Genomic DNA, 18,779 nt, shown 5'->3' with positions numbered 1-18,779 from the left:
TAGTAGTTCATTAAAACAAAAATTCTACCACAAAAATACCCTTGAAACTATTTAGGCAAGTAATGTTTGATAGTGGATGTTGCTTAAGATCTAGTTTTAAAAAGTATACATAAAGATAATAATGATCTTGGAAATGTTTATCCTTTCTTTTAACATCCTGAATTATATATATATATATATACTAAAAAATATTTACAGCAACAAGAATATTTTTCCTTATTTTAGATTGCTATAAAATATCTGTGAATTTCAGAACAAGACAGTCTATGAAACCTACCTGCATATATCAAAGGTTCTTTTTCATCCTGCTTGAAAAACACAACAGCAGGAAGTGCAAAAACACCAAATTTCTTTGCAAAGATTGGATCATCAATTTTAACAAAGTGAATTTCTGCAGTATCAGCTTCATCATCAATTTTCTCCAGCTCCTCCAGAACCTTGTCACATGTTTTACATTTTGATTTGGTGTCTAATGTAATATTAAATACACACAGAAATTTAAACAAGCTTACAAAAATATAAGAAAATTCATGCAATACTTTTGAAAGCAATTTTTGAACATGTTTTCTATTTGTCTTTTACCGATTGATATGGAATTACTAAAAAGCTATATATTAATTGCCTTAAAAGCACTAAAAATATTTTCTAAAATGATAATAATTTCAAATTAATTGTTCACTAACAAAAAAATACAGCAACATCAGATCGAGATAGGACCCTCTCAAACATCCTGCGATTAACTTTCTCAATAGCGTCACTAAGTTCCATGTTCTCTGGATTTGTCAGCCATTCCAATACTTCTTCTTCATCATAGAGATCACCTGATGAAATTAATAAATTAGTCAAATAGTAAAAGTGTATGTTTATCATATACAAGTAGTAAGCTGTAATTACAAGCTAATGAACAATAGTGTAACAAAATGTGTTTTCATCACTTAAGACACACTAATTATAGAAAGTGATTAGAATAGGGCAATGTAACTGATTAATGTCAGGAAAATATTCAATTAACTGAAATTAGTGTTTGTTATAATTACCATTTTTGATTATTTTAACAACCATTTAATATAAGTTAAAATTAAATCAAATGCTATAAAGATAATCAACTAAATGAAATTAGGGCTTTCAATTATTGCTGCTTTTGACTATCCAAGTAATTGAAATGTTGCCATTATGCTTGTATGCTGTTATGTACAAAGCTTTATAATGGGTGTGTGGGGGATGTTTCATAATTTGAGGGTCTCAGGTTCAATTTGCTTGTTCTGTATTTGTTATTGCAATGCAACTAAGGTTATCTGCCTCAGTCATTTATTTTAAATTGCTGACAAGTGGGAAGACAACTGGCTGATAGCACAGACCACCAACACTCTGGTTATTTAAATGTTAAATAAAGTATAATTTACTGTTGTTTAAGGGAAGAGACCTGGTGGACAATTTTTTTTCCAAAATCAATATTGTAAAAGCAGGTGCTGATCAAGATTTAATAACTATCTTCTTTAATGTTGTATAACCAGGTGCTAATTTGTGGACAGAGTCTAAAGCTCCACCTCAACCATTCCATCAATTGTTTTAAGAATTAATAACTGTATTATTTAATGTTGTATAGCTTCACATTGATCTGAAAGGGGAAGTCTAAGATCCTCTTCATTTTTTCAGAGACTGATACAAAAAGGTCACACATTATCAAAAAGAAATATTATGTCAGTGTTTAAATTTAATTGGTTTATTAAATACCATACAAGTTTTATTTTCTATTTATGAAGTCAACACAGCTGGCATCTACAGCATTCCAGTTACTGTCCAGCTAATGATTGATTATCTCTAAATTAACACAACCATATGTATGTCAATTAAACATTGCCATGATAATTTTTTTCACCTTGACTGTTTTCAAATACATTAACACAGTGTGTCTACTCTAGATGACATTTTTTACAAATCTTAAAAGAAGAACATTAGAGGTTTGTTTTCAACAAAGGTGGTGTTGGTGAGAACCCTGCTGCTCTTATGATATAAAGTTGTTATAAAATGATTTTTCATTATTTGGAAATTAAATTACTCATGAGAAACATATTTCAGTGACTAATTCTAAAACAGGCAAAAATGGAAGTGTTATAACTATATAGGTGACAGCTTTAAAAAAAAATGAAAACAAGGATTTAGTTTAAAAAATCAAAATACAAATTCAGAGACAACTATAACTATTTAATTTTAATTACAAAAGGTAAATGTGCATCTCTAACTCTTTTTATTTTCATTATCAACATTACTAGAAATAAGATATGAACTTTGAAATCCCCAGACTATAACCCCACTTAGCTGGGCATAATGATTTTTGTAGGTTGTCAAATTAATTATTACTACTAAAGTTACAAGTAGTATATAATTATAAGTTAAAAGACATTAAAAGTACTATAATTTATCACTATAATTCATTACGATTTGATAATTATAATTGATTTAGATTTTACAAAATATGAAACTTCAAGCAGACTAAAGACACAATCTACCTCCTTGAAAATATGGATTGAAAGAGCATGGTAGCTTTTTCAAAAATTAAAAACTGAGAAAACTACTCTGAGGACATAATAAACTGTTGATTGGTTATTTTCATGTCATATACTGTAGCAAAAGTATATAAGGAACTGTTTCAAAAAATGGAAAGAGTTGAATGGGGCCACTGTGTTTGATTCAGTACATAAGCCATATCTCAGCAAAATAAAAAGATGCGAGGTTCTTATTTTATATTCTAGCTTGTTAATATTAGTAATTTGAGTTCCTAATTTGCATAAAATTATAGACTTTGTATTTTGACATCATAAACATCTAATTTTAAACAGTGATGCATTCAACATACCATGTGTCTCACTAAAATATATATTTAATGTGTTATTTTAATATTTACTTTTAAATTAAGAAATTAGCTCATATATAATATTAAAGTTCGAATTATTATCTACAATTTAATTCTTAACTTACTAACATAAATTCATAAAATTGCAGTTCAGTAAAATTTTGAATGCAAGTCAACAAAGAGCAATGATATGGCCTTTAAACCTGACCCTTTGTGAAAGGGTTAATGATATATAGCTTTGGAAATAGCTACAAAGTTTAAATACGACTGAATAGAGTAAGAATAAACTTATCATGTACTCATAGAATAAATACACTGGCTCAGGAATTTCCTTCTTTTATAGTTTCTGTAAATCTTACTTTCTGTTTCATTCTTTTGTGAATCGTGAAAGTATATTTTTTTTGTGTTAAAGTATATCTATTTGATACAGTTTATATAGTGATTGAATAGATAACAGAGATAACTTTATTAAAAGTTTAACACAGTAACAAATGTATGATGTTTAGAGAAGGTTTTGTCAATATTAAGTATAAGAGTTTACGCCTATATAGAGAAATATTATATAGTGCAATGCAACGAAGACATATAACCGGAAATTCTTAAAGGTGTGTTAAAGATGTTTTATTGATGTTTGGTTCTAGTTTTGTTTACAATCATAGTATTTTTACTTTTTAACATTTTTACAATGGTTTTATTGACTTGCAATGTTTGCAAGTGTTTTTTATACATTATGTTCAACAAAGAAAATAACATTATTATCAGATCAAATAAGTCAATTGTTTAACAAGGTTTAAAAGTAATCTGATAACTCAAGCCTTTATCAAATTTTACTTTTATACTTATCCTATTCAGACAATATACATAAATAAATTAGCTAAATGGATATTTAATTATTTGTAATTGTAATCATTTTAAGTAAAAACATTATTATTATGATCATTATATAATTATCAATTTAATTCATTTACAGAAGATCAGTGAAGGATCACTACATATCTAAAAACCAAACATAACGGCAACCTTGTGGTAGTACTTAGTCAACACTAGGATTCATTTGCCACGTGGGAAATCTCCATAAAATTTGTTGCAAAATATTTTTTGACAAAAACGTATTTTTCACAACACACAATTGAGCACCTTAAAAATGAGGTCTATCATATAAAATCAAGAGCAGTTTGAGAATTACTTATAAAGAAAAAAAAAACATAAATGCGAAAATGAATGGGAAAATTAATTCCATATTAGAATAATGCAATGATTGAAAATGTTAAGATAACAACATATGCTCATTTTCTCAATTTGCTCTAATGATTAAGGATTAAAGAATGCAGTGAACAAAGGTCACTTATAATTGAAGGATTAGCAATGAAGTAAACAAATGCATATTTCATAATAAAAGCTGCCAGCAAGTACAGTTTTAGCAATGCTTGTTTGTTTTATGCAGTGAAACTGTGCAATTTTCGTGTGAAAAGTAACAAAACTATAAGAAAAGCATTAAAATGCTTCATCATAATGTTTTCCAATAAATTTGATGATTTATAATTTATATTCTTGGCTATCAATCAATAAAATATCATATTTTTAAACTGTGATTGTAAATTTTCTTTTCATATAGATATTTTATATTCACTTCTACAGTGTTTGTCACTAAATATATAAAACACAAAGAACATTTCACAAAAATAGAATTGCCTGGATATTTTATATCTTTTCCATGGCGGAAGAAGACAAGTCCAGGAGGGTTTCTGATACGATATTTCTTGGCCATCAAATTATCTTTCATTTTAACTAACTGAACTTCATAGTCACTGCAGTCATCATCAATCTCTTCCAAATGTTTCAAAATTTCTTGGCTTTCTTTGTGGTCCTCTATATCTGTAAAATATAAACAATACTGATAAATTCACAAAACTGATAATGTAGCTTTTAAAAATATAAAATATTATTCTGGTATGATGGAAATATAATGAAACTAAAATAAAATACTACTATCTAAAATATGAAAAATAAAGTATTTAATACACCACTCATATAAACTAATCTCTTACACCAATAGCTTCATACATTTTCCTCACACAATGTTTGTCAGTTTAAGTAAGGACTTACTTATATTTATAACTTTGAATTTCAAAACTTCAGTATGTGGACTTTAAAACAAGTATACTTTTAAAACAATAATTTTACAGTTTTGATTTTCAAACATGGATAAGTTTAAATCTAAAGACATTACTGCATAGACTTAAATACTTCAGAATATTTAGACTTCAGCATATATAATAAATATTGTAAAACAGGCATGAATAAGGCTGAGTTATAGAGGTTTCATAATATTGAAAAGAATTCAAAAAAAATATCATATTAAAAGTACCAAAATAAAGTAGGAAAAAGAATAAACATACAAAAGTATACTGCTAAATAATCTTGTTCTTCAATCAGCTTAAACAGCATTTCTCTGTTGATGTTCTCAATTGTATCTTCATTTTTCTGTTTAATTAGCCATTCCAAAACTTTCTCTTCATCCCCAAGATCACCTAGAAGAGAGATAATGTGCTAAAATTTAAAGTCATCTGTTATACATTTTGTCACTGTTTAATAAATGTAGTGAGCAATGTGGAAATGATTCCTGATACTTCAGTGCTTTTGAAGTTTGGGAGTTTTTCTCCATAAGTAAAAGGTAAGGAAGAGCTACAAATATGAAATATTCTGAGTCTTGTACATCTGTTTTATTTTTGGTGAATTTGTGTTTTGTGATTCACAGTGCTATGGAAAAAAAATTAAGAATATACAGGCAGGTACACAAATATACAAACAAACAAAAGGTTAATAAATTTAAAAAATATTATAACAGCTATTCAACAGATGTTCAGATAATATTTATCCATTACTTTGAAAAACAGTAAAAAAATTAATTTTTCTCACCTGAATAAATACTAGGAATTTTATCTTCAAAATAAACCAAAGATGGAAACTCTGTGACTCCTAACTCTTTGGCAAGTGCCACATCACCTGTTTTAACAAAGTGGATGCCATGGCGATCTGTATCATCATCAATATTTTCTAGCTCTTGAAGAACAGCCTCACAATCAGCACAGTTATCTTCATCTAAATGTAAATAAATATTTTAGTGATAGTATTTTAACCAATAATAATTCAACTTTTTATTTTTATCCTTTAAAAGATGATTTAGTTACAACAGCATCATTCATTATCTGCAAACCTTTGGGTTTATATAATGCAAAAAACTGTTAGAAACCTTATTTGAAAATATTTTGTTTATTTCTTTTAAGATTAATAAACCTCTGTTATATAAACATGATTCCTTAAATGAATCTAATTACACAGACAAGAAATAGTATACATAATACATTTAAAAGGTTGACTAAATATGCATATAAAAAGATCATGCTACTCTTGGCAAAGTATTTGATTGTTTGTTATAAATTTCATGCAAAGCTGTACAAAGGATATCTGCACTAGCCATCCCTTATTTAGCAGAGAAGATTAGAGGAAAGGCATGGCAGACAGTCATCATCATCACCCACTTCCAACTCTTGAGTTACTCTTTTAACAACGAATATTGGGACTGACCATCACAATATAATGCCTCCATGAACCCCCAACCAAAAGACTGTGAGTCGAGCATCCTAACCACCTTGCATTGCCAGGCCCTCAGTGAAATAACAGAAACTTTCTGAGTTGATGCTATATTACAATTCAGTTTTTACAGTAAGTAAAATTTGTAAAAGCTGTAACTTGTAATATAATTAATAAGCAAGTAAACTCAAAACTAATTTCTAAGGTGGTGTAACAATCTGTTCTTATATTGAATAAACATTTGTTGAGCTATAATAATAATGAGCTACAAATTTATACACAAAACACAAGTTTTATAAAGTACTCTTCAGAAGTAAAATGTATGAGAAATAACCATTTATAATGACCAGAAGTCATGTATACACACTCGAATGTCAAAATCTGAATTGGAATTTACTAATATCTAAGAATAAATAAATAATTTTAAGTTAAAAATGAGAAATAGAATAAAAATAAAACAGGGCAGAACCAACACTGGGTGGGCTTTACTTGTCTGATCCTTTTAATTCTACCAGCTAAAGAAAAATATTAATCTAACTTAAAATTAATCATTGCATCACAAGAACAATTTGTTTACAAATAAATCTGCCATTTACAAAACAATTTGCTTATCACACTTACTAAGAATAATAATGAGTTAGTATAAAAATAATCCTTGTTTCACAGAGTTTATTTGAAGTGTGTGATTGTGGTTGTTGATTTTTCAGCTATTTTATCAGCAACGGGAATATTTCTGGTAAAGGGAAAATTTATCTAAACCTAACTTAATCTTGCATCACAACATTTTTGTAGAAAAATTAAACTTATTATCTGTCAGATATTTTTATTTCCTGATGGTAGCCTCTTCTACAGTAATGACTAAAACCATACCATTTGGATACTTTATTAGAACAATCAACTGATTCTTGGTTAGCAGATCTTAGTTTTGGATGAAAATGGTTCCACAGTAAACTAAAAAAATATCTTGTTCATTTGTTAAATACTTCCACAAAACATGGTTTGCAGATGTCAGCAAAAGATTACAGCTGCATGAAATATGATTAAGTTTATACTAGAGATCATATCTGGTGGTTGTACATACGAAAGAAAATGAAATTCGTCACTGTCCTACTTTTCAAATACATATTGACATATAAGTTGGAAAGATTTGTAAATCATTGTCTTAGAAAAGCCTTTGTCTACCATGTTGAAAATGTAGTAGTGCAGAATAAATGGCTGGTTAACAATCTTTAAGGTGGTGTTAGCCCTTCTCTAGAAATAAAAAAACCTAACCTCTACTCTGAGACCTTTCCTGTGCTATTTTCATCAGCTTGCACTGTCAGAATAATAAAAACAGGGTTACCTACTCATCTTTATTCTTTTGCACATTTTTAAAATATCATCCTGTGTTCTCCTGAGTTTTATAAACCTAATCACCTTTTCTTTAGTCAGTTACAATTAGTTTGTTCATCCGAGTAACAGAAACATTGCCATTTGATTGTAACCAATGACAACACTAATGACTTATGTCAATGAACCTCCAATCACAAAAGTATATCTGATAATGACACTTACAAAAAACATGAACACACTGCCACATTTGTTTTTGGATGTCAGAGAAATACTTTCTCTTACCAGTCTTGCAGTCTAACCATGGTACAATTATACCTCTGCATCTATATGGCTCAAACAGTTATCATAAATTTCATATTGTCATTATATTTTGCATACAGAAATAAACAAAGTGCTTAATAAATATGTTGAAGTCCTAAAAATGTGGAAAGTCAATGCAGTTTACTAATGTTAAAGGATATCCCAAAAATATTATAGCTATCAAAGCCTTGTGAGAAATTTGTTCTTCAACTGAACAGTATTTTACTAATTCAGTTAAAGACAAAATCAATTAACAACGGCAAGAGTTTGAAGACACAACTTATCATATTATTTAAAGTTCATTTGCAAACTTTTATGTTGGTAGAACCAACAAGAATGTGAATATTTCAATGATCAAACAACTATACCATACTGTGAAAGAGTAATGAATTAACCAATACATGCTGTCAAAAGAATAATATATATATAGAAAAGTTATAAAAAAGGATGATATCAAGAAAAATGTATAAAAAAAAGCACAAATTACTAACAGAAGTAGACAGCAAGGTTTTCTACATCATCCAGTAACATCTCTAGCATTCTTCTATCTACATATTCAATGACTTCTTCTTCCACATCTTTGTTATCAATTAGCCATTGAAGAACGTCTTCTTCATTCTTCAGGTTACCTGTTTAAAGTTCAGATATATATTAAAAACAAATTACGTGTAACTCTGGTTAAATACCCCTTAGTAACCTCTATAGAATGTATTTTGGTTAGAATGTCACTAACCTCTATGAAAATCACACTAACAATACCTATCACCAATTCACATAACATGTCTATGGTTAAATTTAATATAAGTAAATTTTATGAAGTATATTTGGTAATCCTGCCTTTTAGTGATATTCCTATAGTAACAATGACTATCACTATAATTTCTGTGAAGTATCTATGTTTCAAGCTGTAAACAACCAGGAGTTTATTTCACTTTTAAGCTCTTTAAATTTTGAAATCAATTGTATTGAAAGAACAAAAAATAAAAACATTTAATGTATTTGCTCTTATTAATTAAGACTATTGTATATTATTTATCAATCTCAATGAGATTACACTAATGCACTGGAAAATAAGTATGATATTTACTTAAAGAATGAGTAGAACACACAACCAATGAAATTTATCAGACAGTTTCTATCTATAAATCAATTCAACATTTCAGTCAGACTTAACCTTCCAGTAATATTCATATTCTTTAAAAAAACTGCTAACAGTACAATCTAGAACAAAAAGAATATCTCTAAAAAAACCTATTTTATAGCAGTACGCTCCCAATATGGGTAAGATTGTATAATGTAAAAAAAACAACAACATAAAGTCTCCCTCCCATACAGGCTTGACTACAGTTTTGTCATTACATCACTTCTCATTAACTATCACAAAATATATTCAGAAGTAAGAATAATAAATACAATGTTTGTGTGTTCACAGGAGCTATCAGAGGGTTTACATTTTTTGAAGCGGTAAATATTTACATTACTTACTAGTAAAATGTTCAGTAAACAATAGACTTTTGCCACTTTATCAGTTCTTCTAGAAAGATGAACAATGAGTGGTCATACATACCTGTCACTGCAAGGTGCTCACAAATGCAGAGAAGCAAACAAAGGGCAGAAGCAGAAAATATATGACCAAAACTATATTTTTTTTCCCAACAAATCACCAAACCCTCTCGCTGATAAAGTGTAATTCCTTTAACATTTTGTGTTTCTTTTATGGCTACTATCAGCAGTAGTAAAAATATTTGGTCAGATTTTATTCTATCAATTACATTTTATATGAAATTATAGAATTTCAAACAACCAAAAGTTGAGAAATGAACCAAATGTAGTACAAAAATGAAAAAAAAAAATTTTTTTCAGGCCATTGATGCAGGAACAGAATCAACCAGTAATGAAGCAACATTAGTGGTGAAACATCAGATACAGTCAGTGAGACTTCCACTGGTGAATTTTTAGGTATAATAAGTGAAAGTTATTCAGTAACATCTGCAGTTTCACTTACCATATTCTCAAGCTTTAGAAGTTCCTGAATCTCAGCATTCTCAATCACAAGGTTGTAACACACATTAAATAGGACATTTCAAAAATACCATGTGATGGTCCATGCAAATCAAGTTTGATAGAATTCCCTAAAGATCAAAGTAACAGGAAATGGAGAGTAGTTCATTTTTAATTTTTTAATTTATTTGTTAGAGTACTCCATTTTTTTTATAAATGTTGGAGCTCAGAAATAGTCAATGAATGGCACATTAAGAGCATGGTTGCATGCTCTCATTTCAGAACATTCAGGCCAGCTATTATTAGTCTTCCATTATGTTTGTCCTCCATGAAATAGCAAGAAATTGAGGAAAACATATGAAGCTTCTTCTTAAAATTATAGCACTTTTGGGCAGGCACAGTCCACCATTTCATGATCATTCCAAAGATCGTAGTACTTTAAATGCTGGAAACTTTACTGAAATGCTTAAACTGATCAAATCCCACTCTTAAAACAAAAGTTTGAATACCAGCATGGCTAGTATACATATCTCACATATCACAATAATTTAATTTTGATAATCTGTATGGTAAACATGTTAGAAAATCATTTGTGTTGAGTTATGGTAGCTGAGTGCTTTCCAGTTCTGACAGATGAAAAAGAAAAACAACCGATTTGTCTAAGAAAGAGCAACTTGCTATATTAGTAAAGGTAAAGCCAGGAAACATCTAACAGGTTGTTATCACATGGAGAAACTTGATGAAGTCAGTTTAGATGATTCTACTTACAAAGAAGTTAAGAAAATTGGTTTGAACTGGACAAACTGCATTTCTAAATACAATATGAAAAGTGTTTTCAGTGGTTGCTTTAACCCTTTTACTACGGGCTTGGTACAATACACACAAGTTTGTCTACCCATTTGCATGTTAAGTATTTGCACTATAACTTATCATAGAATGTGTATCCTTACAAAAGTTGGTGGAATTTCATTCAAGATTACAAATATTTTGTACACAAAAAAAAAAATAGATTTTTTAAATTAATAATTTTACTAAAGCTTTGTTTGTGAAAATAGAGCCTGTTTTGTTACCAGTCTGAGTGCAAAGTGATTTCACGTTATGATAAGAAAAAAACAATTCTTCCACCCAGAATTCTCAAATATTATTTATGTAATCTCTAAAACATCCTAAACACATTTTAAATGTTTGTTTTCAGCAAGACTTTATATTTTACGTTATTTTCTGTACTCTAAATATGAAGAGTCTGTCACTTAACTAACCTTGTACCTATCATAGAAATTAGGAAATAAGTATAAATTATACTTTTATCATGATAGAATGACTACATATTATAACATGAAAATACAAATGATCAGTCTAACTAGTGCAAGTCTTATATCTATACATATTTACATATATATTTAGTTTTTATTATGTTGGCCTTCCAGTTATGCTAAGCTAACATTACATAACTTGCACTGACACAGTGCTCATGCACTCAGACTACATATCCAGTGCTATAAAACTGACCTTTAGTCTTCCTTGTCTAGGCTGCATTTTAGTGGACTAGTATTTTGTAATATATAATCACATTTCAATTATTATACCTTACTTATATGTGTACAGATTATTACTATTTAGAAATAAATTATTAAACTGATTTTTCTTAAAATGTAGAACAATAAATCTAGAAGTAAAGTAAACAATTATCACTTCTCACTACGACCTTTGTACTTGGTTGTTGTTGGACATAGGTTGCTAAGCCTATTAAAATCTCGCACTTAGAAGATATCACATTATTTTTTAAGGTATCACATACACAATTGAATAATCAAAAATCATAAATAACTACACTGATATCACAGAATTCCACCATAATTTATTAAGCTTAGTAACTACGATGTATTTAGATTTTAAAGAATATGAAACTTTGAGCAGACTAAAAACACAACCTACCTTCTTGAAATCTCGGATCGAAAGAACATGGTGACCTTGTCACAGATTAAAATGGCTTAGAAAACCACTCTGGGGATATTCTAAGTTGTTGATTGGTTATTATCATGTCATATACTATAATAAGAGTACACAATGGATCGTTTCAAAAAAATGGAAAGAGTTGAATTGGGCAACTGTGTTTGATTCAGTACATAAGCCATATATCAGGAAAATAAAACAATATGAGGTTATTTTATATTCTAGCTTGTTAATATTAGTAATGTGAGTTCCTAATTTGCATGAAATTACAGACTTTGTATTTTGATATCACAAATATCTAATTTTAAACAGTGCTGCATTCTATATAACGTCTCACTAAAATATATATTTAAATGTGTTCTTTTAATATTTACTTTAAAATTAAGAAATTAACTCATATATAATATTATATTTGAATTATTATCCATGATTTGATATGTGGCTTACTGACATAATTCTTAAACAGTAGTTCAATTAAATTTTTAATGCATGTCGAAAAAGATGACATGGCCTTTGACCCATCCTGAAAGGGTTAAATGTAGCACAGGCATAGTTAAGAAGAAAAACTCTTTGAGCAATGTAAATATGCTGCCAAGGACAGAGATTATTGTTCTTGGTGACTGCAATAGTAACATTTGTGAGCTTTCTTATTTATTCCCAGCAGTTAAATTACTTTACAAATTCATTACCAATAGCAACACCAGATTTCAGCTTTTTATTTAGACTTAAAAAACTAAGCATCTTCAAATTCTAACACTTTAGTTAGTTGCTGTAACTAGGTGTTTTGGCTAGTATCCAACATTGATAAGGTGGAGGGGCCAATGAAAGTACTATCTATACAAAAAGCAGCTGCATAGATCATGGGCATGTCATAGAAGATTGGCACCCTAGTATGGGAACCACATTACATCAAGAACAGGGATGCTCTTCACCTGGAGCTTAATTCCTGTATTGTGGGTGGAATTTTAAATGATTAATTATCATTATAAGACAGGCCCTAACCAGATAGTTGAGGTTCTACTATTCAGGGCAGGAATTAAAGAGATATGGTTCCTATATCCCACACTGACGGCTATGACAATTGGATCACAAACTATATAAACTATACTTATGAGTGGATCCTAACCTGGAGTCATAGAGTGATGCTTTCTGAGCCACTGGAACCATAAAGAGACAATAAGCAACCACACTATTAAACAAACTATATAAACATATCCTTTGTGAGGCTTCCCACAGCTGAAGAACAAAAGACTACTGTATTCTTTTTCTTCTTTTTTAACATGTTCTTACAGTAAGTACTGTTTACTTTAAAAGGATCAAATGTGCATTTCTTTTTCTCAGTTCTTTAAACAGACGATAATTAGAATGTAGATTTTTAACTCCTTTGAATTTCATACAGCATCAAAGTCACTCAATAAGCTTTACAGTTTAAACTGTAACTTAGAATATGAAATTTAAAGCCTATAAAGTTAAATTATTATACCTGATGATGACCGAAAGTCGAAACATTGTTTGCTCTTCTGCATAAAAAATTTTCTCAACCCAAACCAGCCATTTTTACATGTATATTTTTATCTACAAGTGGATTTTCTCATCATTACTGATCACAGATTCAGACACAGTCCAATACAGAAATATTTATATTGTAAATTAATGTGGTGCAGAATTAAAATCAAAGCCTTTTTGGGTACAGTCTGATTAACTGTCTCCTGGTTAGGGAGGTGAGGGTATATCAATCAAGTTCATGTGTGTCTTTCTTCATTTCCATGCATGTATTTAAAAAACTAGTAGGCCGATGTACACAAAAATTTTATACAAAATGAGAAGTCAGTATTGGTCAATTGTGGATCACTTTGAACACTTTTTTTTTTTTTTTTATAATGGGTGGATAGAGCATTTATTGCAAAATTGGGTTGATAATTCTGTAAAATGTTGGATCTCTTCGTCCAACACACACACACAAAACAATCTGGGCTATTGATCATTCTGATTATGAGAAGAATTTTCTGAGTTTTTGAAGGCGAAATTTGACATTACGTATTATAAACTCATGCCATCTCAAAATAAAATGGTGGGGCAAAGGTTTGCAATATCTGATTGTTTTTGTTCTTCCTTTACTTCATTACCAGTAAAGAAAGTAATTTTGTTAAAAATATGTGTAAGTAGAAAAATTCAAGACACAATGATTACAGATCCAGCATACTGATGCCATTTTTCACTTCAAGTATACTCAGTATTTTCTATAAGGAGGTATTTTTAATGAAAATACTATAAACTTCTTCACATCTTAGCTCAGAAGAAACATAACAAAAATATGTTATATCATGTTTAACAAAAAGAGAAACTCACTGTTTGCAAAACTATAGATTTCATCAGTTTCTGCTTGTATTTTATTACAGAACAGAAAAGATGATATACCAAAATAATCACTCTGAACTTTTAGTTGCAAAAGATGTTTACAATTTTTATTGTTACTAAAATTTCTAATTATAATTAACAGGCCCCTCAAAAGTCAATGGGGCACAATTTTGTTGAAAAAAACAAAACAAAAACCTTCCCAATCTGTGTTTTTCTTAATCTGAATTGAAAATTTTTGACATTTTTGTTGGCTAAAAAGAAGGCATTTACTGCATTATTTTAGTGTCAAGGCTCTGAAAGGTGATTTGAAGTGATAAAACGACTGAATCTGTCAGTGCATCATGAGCTTAACAGCCAAGCATAAGAAGCACAGAAGCCTCCAAATGACACACAGATGCATTCAGGAACCATTTAGAGCCACCTTGGTAGATTTTGTTCAGCAAACCAAGTACATTATTATGCCTGTAGGTGCTTTCTTCAAAGTGTTCCTGTCAGCTCATCCTTCTGCTGACTATGGAGATGCTTTGACCTTCTCTATCAAATTGTAGGTGATACTGTTCATGTCTCAATAGAAAGATCAATATAAAAAGGTAATAGCAGAAGTATTAAAGGTTAGCAATTGCTAAATTAATGATGCTAAGAATGTGGCTTTATATATATATATATATATATTGAATTTACTCCCAGTGGATAGACCTTAGTATTAGCTAGTGTGAAGATTGAAGATGCTATATTTCACTTACAAATGAAAACTTGCCTCACAGTTGTCTGAAATATACATCCAAAACCACTTCTTTAAGAGTTTCTGGATGGAACTTACTTTTAATATTCAATAAATTGCAGTGTAAAGATACCCCTTGGCTCCTGAGAGACATGTTAAAATGTTTAAGGTTATTCCATTACAGAATGCTCATAAAGCACATTAGACCACATTACTGATGACACTCTCCCATTTTTTATTAACAAAAAATCATATTCTAATGCTCAAGTTATAATAAGAAGGTAGAACTTTTTATAAACAAGGTGCACCGAATACTCTTAAAAAAACAACAAACAATTCAATAGTAAAAAGAAATATCTCAATTTTACCTTCATAAAACTGGGGGAATTTGTTTCTGAAAAAGACCAGCGTAGGAAAAGACAGAATATTGTACTCTTTGGCAACAACAGGATCACTGACTTTAACAAAGTCAATGTCATTTTCTTCAGCTTCATCATCAATATTCTCCAGTTCACTTAACACTTTATCACACTCACTACAGCGATCCTTATCTGTTACAAACAGAATAAACTGAAGTAAAATTATTGTTTGAAAACTCTAGAAAAGAAATATATGATTATACATGTAACATGACAGGAAACATGAATCATTCTAAATGAGCAAACCACTTACACAGAAATTAAGATAGCCATTAATAATCTTGTTACAAATAACTAAGTAAATCACTTATAAAGGGATTAAACTAACAACTTGAATATCCTTGTTTAAAAATATAAGAAATAAAATACTCATATGTTAGATAACTTCGTTGTTTTTAACTGAGCAGTCAAGCAAATCCTCACAAAAAGCTATTATGTTTCTTGTTTAAAATCCTTATAAGTAAATTGTGTGGTTATACAAAGTTATCCATGTTAAAAAACTATTAATTAATTTGTGTTTTCTTATAGCAAAGCCACATCAGGCTATCTGGTGAGCCCACTAAGGGGAATTGAACCCCTGATTTTAGCATTGTAAAACTGTAGACTTACCACTCTGTACTTGTGGGGGGGGGGGCTATTTAATAATTATTCTAATTATTAACTGTTCTAATTAATATGTGAGCAAGCCAAGCACAGAACATTTCAGATACATTTTTTGTCCTTGTTTAAATTTGCTAGAAACTAAATATTTTATTATACACATACAGCAAAAACTACAACTTCTTTACTTAAAAAAGCATTAAATATATCATAATTTATATTCTTATTTGAATATATTAGAAATAACTCTTGGTTATACACATGTTAGAAACTAAAAATCCTTCATTCTAAGCAAATGAGCAAGTCACCTATTGTACAAAATAATTAAAAAAATTAGAAGTCATGCTCTTCTTTAAAAGCTTTAATAAGAACTATTACATACATAATCTATTTACAATTTTATAAATCAATAAAGAGATGCATGTTAAAGTGATTACTGAAGTTTTACATAAATTAGTGAGTTTTAAATAATTAGGACTCATAGATGAAGGTAAGCATACTGAAGTTTATACTAGTTATAGTAGCTGGGAAATAGGAAACCTACAGAAAAGAACAGCTACAAAGTTAGATGTGTCCAACATTTTTTCTAGCATCTTAAGATTGATTTCTTCAATTTTTTCTGGATCATCCAAAACATCTTCACTTGTGACCCATTTCAAGACATTGTCCTCATCTTTCAGTTTTCCTGGAAAACCAGATACATACACAATACAGTTAACATTCTTTTTTAGTCATTCTTTATTTTCCATGTTTTAAATTTAATTTCATGTTGCCTGAATAAAATCTTAAAATTTGGGTTTTTAATGTTTTATCAATTTTCTACTCATTTCTTTCAATGATTTTTTCATGGTTGACTTATTCTTCAGTGTGTTCTGTTTTTACCCTTTTTTCTCATCTGTTTTATATATTATGTTAGTTATGAATTGACTGATTCAATTATTTTACATTGTCAATTGAAATGTTCTTCACATCTTAATATTCTTATTTATAATAAAGTTTGTGCTTGCAATGTCATAGTCGCATGACAGGGAAATTTTTTATTGGTTTTGACAACTTGGCCTGATGCCTGCTAGGTGTTTGTGAAGCTCTACATAATGGTGTAGTTCTGCTCAGTTTTGTTGCTCAAATTCAGAAAGAAAGAATGTTGTGTAAAAGGTATTTCCTTTCATATTTCATCCTAAAAAAACCCCAAAACACTGCTTTGATCATGGCCAGCACAAATTAAATGTAATGATTTTACTTCAAATATCAGTTAACTAGACTTTGTAATAAATATTTTTTGGACAATAACTTTTTGTTATCAAACATCTGAAGTATACTTCAACTTATCTCCAGCAGCTGAAAAGAAACAGAGAATTTAATTTCAGTTGCCTGAGAAAAACAGAAGTTTTTCAAAATATTTCAGAAATACTTGGGTACCCTTGCCAAATGTTTTGTTATCAAACCTTCATAAATTGAAGATAGCTGAAACCTGGTGCAATACCATCAAAGTAAAGCCATAAGGAGCTTAAACATTATAAAAAAAAATGAAATTATTTTATTGGTGTGTGTGTGTGGGTGCATCAATATATGTATGGAAAGTTATGAAATACCTAACTGAGGTAATTACTTAGGTTACTTTTTAAACAATGCTACATAAATGGTTGAGTAAGTGCTTAACTTGAAATGTTGCTTAATAAAACAAGTTTACTAAGATGTTTAATCTGCACATATTTCTTAAGTTTTAACCACCATCACATTTACTTTTCTATTGTTAAGCATAAGCATTTTACAATCCTTGTACAGAGTCATAATCAAACAAACAAAAAACTATTTTCAATATCTTTTGCACAATTAGGATAGGAACCTGCTCAATTATATTATCTTCATTACAAGTAAACATTTGCTTCATTTTAATTTAGGTACTTATTTAAATATTTAGGGCAGTAAACATCTAGAATCCCATTGGTTAAAGAAGTTAAAAACCTATGATTCATATAGTTGTATAAGCTATCTCTTACATTTAGTAGAGAACCTACAGCCAATTTTAATGCCTTTACACCTCTAAAGATAAAATAGCCTCATCAATGTGACAAATTTAAGCACTTTATGGACACATGTATACATCTGGTTACCAATCATCCAATTCATCATGAAATGTTAATATGACCACTAATCTGAAAGAAGTTGCAACACACAAAGACACTAGGATGTAACATTTTGCTTTAAGTCATTGAAGAGCAAAGAAGAATGTATGCTTAAATTTATGACTGTATTTACTTTTTGTGTTTTGTTTTTCAAAAATTCATGGATTTTGTTTAGGAAAGCTGTGCCAGCATTCAGCTGCATTTCACCCATAAACCAATTTCTTTTGCTTAGAGTGGAAGTTCATAAAGGTTTAACAGAAGAAGCTCTTTATGTGCTACCTAAAATTAGTCATTAACTGTGTCAAAGTTCATCAAAATGGGCTTGACTTAAAGTTTTATAATAGTCCAAAGTATTAATAAAGTTAAGTTTCAAGCATAAATAGTGTGGCCAAGATTAAGACCTAATGAAGTGCTTCCACTGAAAAAAAAAAGAGGTTTAATCTAACACTACCATATTCTGTATTCCCCTTATCACATGACCACAAAACTCATTCTGTTTGAAGTGAACAAATCTCTATAAT

At 29.5% G+C, this 18,779-nt stretch overlaps 1 protein-coding gene across 1 annotated transcript in view; it reads right to left on the bottom strand.

Annotated features, from left to right (window-relative positions):
- Positions 1–18,779, bottom strand: part of hlk (hulk) — a 151,044-nt gene that overhangs the window by 42,492 nt on the left and 89,773 nt on the right. Inside the window, exons 25-32 of the mRNA XM_076483714.1 lie at positions 16,677–16,817; positions 15,482–15,664; positions 8,572–8,709; positions 5,774–5,956; positions 5,254–5,385; positions 4,547–4,729; positions 684–821; positions 278–469 (exon numbers count right to left, since the gene is read on the bottom strand). Of these exons, the coding sequence (XP_076339829.1) occupies positions 278–469; positions 684–821; positions 4,547–4,729; positions 5,254–5,385; positions 5,774–5,956; positions 8,572–8,709; positions 15,482–15,664; positions 16,677–16,817 (1,290 nt within the window). The remainder of the gene's footprint in view (positions 1–277; positions 470–683; positions 822–4,546; positions 4,730–5,253; positions 5,386–5,773; positions 5,957–8,571; positions 8,710–15,481; positions 15,665–16,676; positions 16,818–18,779) is intronic.

This window comes from Tachypleus tridentatus, chromosome 13 (genome assembly GCF_004210375.1).
Source record: "Tachypleus tridentatus isolate NWPU-2018 chromosome 13, ASM421037v1, whole genome shotgun sequence".
NCBI lineage: Eukaryota > Metazoa > Arthropoda > Merostomata > Xiphosura > Limulidae > Tachypleus > Tachypleus tridentatus.
The sequence above is the reverse complement of the archived record's forward strand: the minus strand, read 5'-3'. Positions and strand labels throughout refer to the sequence as shown.